General features: G+C 41.4%; 1 protein-coding gene across 1 annotated transcript; it reads right to left on the reverse strand.

Annotated features, from left to right (window-relative positions):
* Nucleotides 1-6,868: 6,868 nt before the first annotated feature.
* On the reverse strand, nucleotides 6,869-7,537 carry LOC138011113 (uncharacterized). Its single transcript, XM_068858101.1, has one exon. It carries the CDS (start codon nucleotides 7,535-7,537, stop codon nucleotides 6,869-6,871), a length of 669 nt encoding a protein of 222 aa, XP_068714202.1.
* Between the last annotated feature and the right edge of the window lie 916 nt (nucleotides 7,538-8,453).

Below are 8,453 nucleotides of genomic sequence, written 5' to 3' on the forward strand. Positions count from 1 at the left end.
AACCTGCAAGTAAAAAAAAGGTTGCAGACTGAATACTCCCACCTTCGTCATTACTAGGTTGCCCATGGGCAAACCCAGTCGAGGTCTGCGTTTAGTTTGTTTGTTTTATTTATTTTATTTTTTTAATTTTTTTTTTCCCGTGTCGGTAAAAGTCTTGCCTGTCACTCCCCTGGTAAGTGGTGTCTTTGTGTATAGAGCCTTCTGTGCGTATTTTCTTAGGATCGAGAGGGTAGTGAAACTGCGTAGATTTCTCTGGTGGACACAGTAGAATCATTAACTTAGCCTGCAATGGCGTCGAAAGTCATGCAACGCGAATGGCGTTTTAGTGGATCCTTAAACAAAATATACCCTTATGGAGCTCAGTAATGAAAAGTCAGTTGGATAAACTAGGCATGAATCTCAAAAGCGACGAGTACTGGACTTCGACAACAATCTATCGCCCGTCGAGACGAAATCAAAGTGAGCTGTATTTACCTGAAGTACATGGTAATTTGACACAATTGAGTTTCTTGTCTTCACGCACGCAATGAAATAGGAAGAGGTTTTCGCCTCTAAGAGCAAATATGTTGTTTGTTTCAAAAAACCCTAATCAGTAATCTCGTAAAAGTTATAGGGATGATGGAAACACATGGGAGGCCAAACAGGTAAGGGTGAAAAAAGGGTAATTAAGAAAAAAGAAAACCTCGTTACGCGCATGTATTAAAATAAAATGAGCAGTAACTGACGATTGGACGCGAGTAAGCCCTTCCTTATCCTTCTTCCACACTCTCCCGTCCAGGCCAAATTAACAGGAAACGCAGTGACCAAATTATTTTTGGCGAGTACATTTGCTAGTAATGTATTCTAACAGTGCCAGGAACGGGGCCTTTTTCCGCATGGGTAACACTTTTTACGTGTGCCAGCCAGCCTCATAGGTTTGGGATTGGACGCCGTTTGAGGTGGCACTTGGCTGGCAATGAACAGTGTTACGCATCTCGACCGCTCGGAAGGTATGGGATTTTGATTTTCTTCGAGGGCGAGGGTTCCGTGTCGCTGCTTTGTCAATGTTTCACGTTGCTGTGACCGTTGCTGTCGGAAATTTGAAGAAAGGATGTCGTTTGTCGCGATTTCACTTTAATTGCTGTCATTACTTTTTATAACTAGGGCACGTCGCTTGTCGGAATTTACCCTGGAAAAGCCTCAATAACGATTCAAATACAGGGCGTAAATGGAACAAAAGAAACCTTTCGTTACTTTGCGTAGCAGAAATATTTACCAGGTTTGAAGGTCAAAAGTTCAAGTTAACAACATCTCGTATCGTATCATATCGTATCTCCAGAAAATGAGTTCACAATGAAACGGATAACATTGGATAACATTATGGACTCAAACTTTGCGTAGCTCACTGAAATGCAAGTACGTACTGCTTTACGTAGCTTTCTTTCGGTTGTGACCGTTCATTAAGTCAATTTGCATCATCAAGAGCCATAATGGGACAGAGAGCGAATCTTAGGGCGTTGGCCGGGATATGTGAATTTCACTAAAGTTATTTTTAGAGATTGTAAGTAACGAAAGTCTAATTCCTGAGAGGTCCGCGCATTTTAATTTTAAACATTTTAAATTTTAAAACGCACCTCGACGCCCGACGCCATTTTCCTCCTAAATCCTTTTACCGTATAAACGTTTGCGGACCTCTCGGAAAACTAACTTCCGACTAATCCATGGGTCTAAAAATAACTTGAGTGTAATTCACATATCCCAAGGGCCAGAGTGGGCGTTTCCGTCTCTGTCCCATTATGGCTCTTGATTGTCAGTCAATAGCAGTATTCACATTAGAGGACGGGAAACTCGTCAGACGGGTAACCCGTCTGAGTGTGAATTCGCGATGAAAAAGTTATCTGACTTACCGACATGAATTCACATTAGGACGAGTTTTTAGGACGGATTAAGATGCCGAGGTACTGGCGCGAGATGTGCGTGGTTACCTAGCCAGCAGTCTAATCGGCGCATTTTCTCCTAAAACTCGACCTGGAAACCTGTCTAAGTGTGAATTCGTGACGCATTTTGACGAGTTTCTCGTATAGTCGGGTTAGCTGCCGGCAACGGCAGAGTGCGGAAGTTCCATGCCAGCATAAAGAAGTTAAAACGCTGCAGCTGTGTCTACAAAATATGTACCGTAATAATAAAGAGAAAGGGAAACGTTTCGCCGTTACTGACATTTCAATAACTGCAAAATTTGTAACTCCAATATACATTCAGTGGGAAATATTTCGCCGTTAATGACATTTCGATAACTGCGAAATTTGTGGCTCCAATATTTGATGTGGGGGAAAATCTCTCGTAGTTAATGAGATTTCAATTGCTGCGAAATCTTCGGTATATAATAAAAGTATACTGATAAAGTGTTTTGCGAAATTTTATTGACTATCTGTAGATAAATATAACTGCAAAATTTTCATTTATATATATACCCCCCATTTTGTAAGCAATGTATCCACGACTTCTTCACAGTTCTCCTTTGATTGATTCCTATATTGGGAGGAATGGGGTTGGAATTTCCAAACAGTGCTTTCTAATTATGGCTGGAGTTGACTCACAATGGCCAAATGAACACACTGAGAGTGTTTTCGCTGTCACCTAGTAAAAAATTTAATCCAAAACCTTTCTAAGAAAGAAGTCAAAACATGAAATGCCACAAAAAACTAATAAAAAAATAACTTCCGCAAGTCTCAAGTCTGTTTGGCGTATTGTTTTTAAGTTATTTGCCGAAACACGTCACTCAATTTTACAGCATATGCATAAACATGTCTTCTACGATCATGACTAAAACACCACACGAGTACATACGGGTAACATACGAGTAACATACGGAACATACTGATACATACGAATACATACGACTAACATACGAATAACATACGAGTAACACACGGATACATACGACTAACACACGGATACATACGGATACATACCAATACATACGAGTAATACGAGTGTTTTTCTCATAAACTAAGCTCTAATTATAAGCCTTGCAAGCATTTTTGCACGTCAGCAAACACGTTCGCGGTTCAGTTTGAGGGGCTTTCGTTAATTTTAGTCACAGTAACATAAATTCACATTGAGTGCAAAACCCTTAGCTTGCACTGCAAGATGACAATATATTTTGGACGTCGCTGACGTCGTATGACGTCATCAGATCAGCCATCTTGATTTCACTATTTCACCTTAGTTGCCTTTTTTAATGGCAAAAAAATCAGTGTGAAATGTAACCATGTACATGTAAAAACGTATCGATTTTGTTATTTCGTGTTGAGAAAATAGAAGAATTATGTTTAAAATGTCGAATTTTGGGAACAGTTGACACATTAAAAATCCGCAAGCAATAAACGAACAGCTGCTTAAAGTTTCAGCAACAGAGTAAATCTCCTTTTCAAAATGTGCAAAATCTGAGGGGGTGACATCCAACCCTTTCTCACCTCATTTACAAAACCCTGAGGGGGTGGCATCAAACCCCCCTTCCCCCCTTCCTTCCCCCCCCCCCCCCCACTAAATAACTAAATATTTATTGACGGTATGTAAACCCTGTTGTATTGATTGGCAATCAAAGTTTCCCTAAACCTGCAAAACTAGACAATAGAACAAAACATTTTGTCTTTACTCTGTATGTCAGACAACTGAAACTGGAAACTGCTAACTTTAACTGCAAACTGCAACTGTAACTGTAACTGCTAATGACAACGAACAATAATTCCGAAAAGTTATTTAAGTATTGAAACGATACTTTAGCTATAAATGTAAATATCTAAAAATTAAAATGAAGTCAGAGGAATTAAGTCTTCAAAAGCCTGAAATACAAACTGAATTCGAAATAAAAAATTATTAAGACAACTCAGTGATACTGTAACTGAAACTGTAACTGCTTAATGCACACAACTACTACACATATTACTTTGGTCACAAAGCGATCCTCAAATAGTAGACACACTCGGAAAACAATACTTCACACGTGGTTTCAGGGCTGTAAGCCGATCTTCACCTAGAGTCCGCACTTAAATTCTTTAGCTAACTATATACAAACGTTGTTATAATAAAAAGAACTTCTGAGTATGGACATTTTAAGTCCTGTGCATACATTTCTATTGCGACCATCAAAACTCCTTAATTGAAGGGTAAACGTTCAGTCCTGCGTATACTTAATATTTCCTCTTTTGGCACAGGACTTCTGAAACAGGCAACCTACGACTATAACTGCCAACGGTAACAAAACACTGCTCATTCTAGCTCTTACTCAATATTTCAGTTACATATTAATATTTCAATATTTAAATTAAGAGAGTGAAATGAAACCTGGAATCGACATAAAAATAGGAAATAAACTTGGAAAGTGAGTTCGAGGCGATTTTCCGATATTAAAGTACCCGAAAATTGGTGTGCTATACATGTTCACTATGCAACGATACAAGAGGAGATTTGCAACGAACCTTGCATCACATCACATCTACCTAAAAATGTTCAACGTACATTCCTGCGTTTATAATTACGCTTTCTTGTTCTGGGGTCAGTTTTAGTTGCGCGGAACAGCACACTTTCCCGTCGAAGAAGGGATTTTTTCTGGTAATATGACCGATATTACAATGATAGTACGTATGGGTAAAGTCAGAGTTAAATTGAATGTTCCCATCCAGGTCTTTTCCTCTGATTCGCCTGTCAGTGTGGCGTATAACCACGTTATGAGGCTCTTGTCGATATTTATCGGCAAAGTCCTGGTTGCAACCGTAGCACTTTTTGGCTGAGTTCGGAAGGAGGCAGACTTCATACTGATAGGGTGACCAACCAGAATGCCACGCCTGTTGTGGGGCCAAAAGGGAAGCTGAGCTAAGTTGTTGAGACTGTTGGGAAAAATTTGTTGACATCGGGACCTTAAAAGGTTGTGCGAAGGAAGCCGGGACCTGTTGTTGTTGTGGAATTGCTGTTGACGGAAACGAACTAAATTGTGTTTGTTGCGTTTGATAGAATGTAGCACTCACAGGCGGAAAACTTTGGTGCTGTTGCGTCGTTGTCGAAGCTGTATAAATGGGTTGTTCTTGTAACACCACGGCAGATGAATTTTCCTGTCCACAGTACTGCTGTGGTAAATTGCAGTAAGGTTGTTGTTGCTGATGCATTGACGAAGGCGTGTCCTGCAACAGGCTATTTTTTGCGCACATCACATTACCAGGCATGACCCCAGGCCACCAGTTTAATATCAAATATCTTTGCTCTTGTAACGCAAACTTTCCTTAGTCGGGGAAGTAATGTGTAATATTTTACTTAAGTTGTCGTTACTTTGCATAAAAATTTCCTGGTATGAAATTTACTCGTATATTTTCGTATTTTTTTACTCGTATGTATCCGTATGTTAGTCGTATGTATCCGTGTGTTAGTCGTATGTATCCGTATGTTACTCGTATGTTAGTCGTATGTTACTCGTATGTGTCCGTATGTTCCGTATGTTACTCGTATGTTACTCGTATGTTACCCGTATGTACTCGTGTGGTGTTTTAGTCATGATCGTCTTCTACAGCTTTTAATGCTTAATTTGCCAAAAATCACAAGGCGAAACCGTTTCTTGAACCAGACAGATTTATCAGTTACTGTCTTTGTATCACGAACTTGGAACTAAGCCAACTGACGTGAACGGTGGTCTGTCAGGTCGAACGCGATCTTCTGGCAAGTCAGCCATTTTCTGTTGACAAAGACATGCCTGTGAACGTCGGCATATGACGCACTTTGCACTTTACGGCTAAACTTCCCTGAGTTATCCAAAATCTTTCGCGAATAAGGGACAAAACATCCTCTCTTCCAGAATGGCCACACGCCTTATGATAATGATCGATAATTAATCTGCTCACGCGGTCATCTTTCGGGAGAATAATCTGATTCTTTGACTCAGACCATTCACAAAGATTGGATCGAGCTTGTAAAGGCGACCACTCTTCTTAACCTGCTTCTTAGGATTTGCCGTTTCCTCCGGGAAGGATTGCCGTTGGACGTGCTCGAGAATTTCTCCCTCTGCCCGTTGGATTTCTTCAAGAGTGATAAGCATAAGACTGCCATTTCGTGGTTTGTCTCCTTTACTTGCCTTTAGGAGATTATCTCTGTATCGGAAAAGCTAGGCAACAACTTTCACTAGGAGAGACCATGAGGAACATCTGCTAGTGTACTGAAATAATGGACTTCTAGGAGTGCTCAGAGAAGACACGCCGGCTGGAACTTCTCTTTTCACTTCAGGATCATTATTTGCAATCTCTCCAAATAGCTCATCTTGCGTTGGCGACATGCCATCATGCTTCCAAAGGAATGCCGGCCCCGTTAGTCAACAACTTTGATGAAGGAAGATATCTGCCGGCAAACCACGCGAGGCGTCATCAGCAGGTTTATTATCATTGACATAAAACCACTGATTAGGCTGGGACCCGTCACGAATAATCGCCACCCTATTGGCAACAAAGGTGTGGTACCGGTTTGTTTCATTCTTGACGTAGCGCAGAACTGCGGTACTGTCCGTCCAGAAGACTGACCTTGCATTGACTGAGATCTCCAAATGTCTCTTCAATAATCTGTCTTGCTTAACAGCTGTTACCGCTGCAGACAACTCCAGACGAGGGATCGTTATCATCTTCAACGGAGAGACACGTGACTTCGCGCAGAGAAAAGAGCAATGGGCTTCATTGCGGGCATTGACAAGACGAAGATAACTAACTGACCCATAACCGATTTCAGATGCATCAGCAAAATGATGTAGCTGACTGGACGTAATGACACCAAACCCATCTGGCTTCAGGCAGCGTTCGACAGAGAATTTAGACAATTTGGGTAAATCTGCCAACCATCGTTCCCAAGAAACCTCTTACTTAGAGGGGATCGCATCATCCCATCCTAGCTTCCCCCGGCATAAATCTTGAAGCAAGCGTTTGGCTGGCAACACGAACGGTGCAACGAGACTTAGAGGATCATAAACTGAACTCACAACCGAAAGGATTCCTCTTGGTGTGGGTTGGCTATGTTTCAGGTCTATCTTGAACCCAAAAGTATCCGTTTCTATGCACCATCGAACTCCAAGGGCTCTTTCGAATGGTAGATCTTCTTTACTAAGGTCCAAGTTCTTTACTTCTTTGGCACGCTCGGCTTCAGGGATGACATCAAGGACTCTGCGACTATTACTAACCCATTTGGTCAGACGAAATCCACCTCTTGACAGCAAACATTTCAAATCACTTGCATGTTGTAAAGCTTCTTCAGTTGATGGTAAAGATTTCAGGCAATCGCCTACATAAAAGTTCTTGTTAACCGAGCTTACAACTTCCCTTGGAAAGTGATCCCTGTTGTCCTCTGCCGTCTTTCGCAGGGCAAAGTTGGAACATGCTGGAGAGGAAGCTGCTTCAAACAAATGCACAACCATCTGATACTCTTCCAGATTTTCGTCCAGGCTACCCTCAGGCCACCACAGGAAACGGAGAAAGGTTCTGTCTTCTTCGGTTACCCTAACCTGGTAAAACATCGCTTCAATATCCGCCATGATTGCTATCCTTTCTTGGCGAAACCTCATCAATACACCGAACAAAGTGTTCGTTAAATCTGGACCCTTAAGCAACAGATCGTTGAGCGACTTTCATTGAAACTTCGCGGAACAGTCGAAAACGACTCGTATTTTACCAGGCTTGCGAGGATGGTAGATGCCGTGGTGCGGGATATACCACTTTACATAGTTTAACCCTTGCGTGTGCGCGGGAACTTTACGGGCGTAGCCCTTCTCTAGAATCTCAGTCATAAAGACCTTGTATTCAGCATACAGGTCCTTGTTACCATGGACATTCCGCTTCAGCCAGAGCGCTCGCTGTTCAGCTTATACCCGATTGTTTGGCACCGCGACTTCACGATCTCTAAATGGCAAAGCCATTTCGTAATGACCTTCTTTAAGGACTGCCTTTAGGACCGCTGTTATTTTTACTGTATATTAATGATTTACCAAATTGCATGCCTTTTAAATTGTCAATCAAGGATGTATGCCGATGATACTCATCTAACCTACGCCGGTTTCAGCGCTGACAATATCCAATCTTGTCTAAATGATGATTTAGTAAATGTTAGCAATTGGCTGATAGCGAATAAACTCACGCTTAATATGACCAAAACTGAATTTATGCTAATTGGGTCAAGGCAGAGGCTGTGTACTCTAACAGTTCCTCCTAGACCTTCAATCAATGGCTCTCCTATTGAGCATGTTACTTCTGCTAAATCGCTAGGAGTGCTTATTTATGATAACCTTACTTGGAGAAGCCATATTGATAAATTAACCAAGAAAATTGCTTCTGGTATTGGGGCCATAAAGCGAATCAGGCATCTTTTCCCCTATGGGACCTTACATTCTATTTATCAGGCCCTAGTACAACCTCATTTCAACTACTGCAATATTGTTTGGGGAAACGGTGGAG

The sequence above is a fragment of the Montipora foliosa genome, chromosome 1, assembly GCF_036669935.1.
Source record: "Montipora foliosa isolate CH-2021 chromosome 1, ASM3666993v2, whole genome shotgun sequence".
NCBI classification, from domain to species: domain Eukaryota; kingdom Metazoa; phylum Cnidaria; class Anthozoa; order Scleractinia; family Acroporidae; genus Montipora; species Montipora foliosa.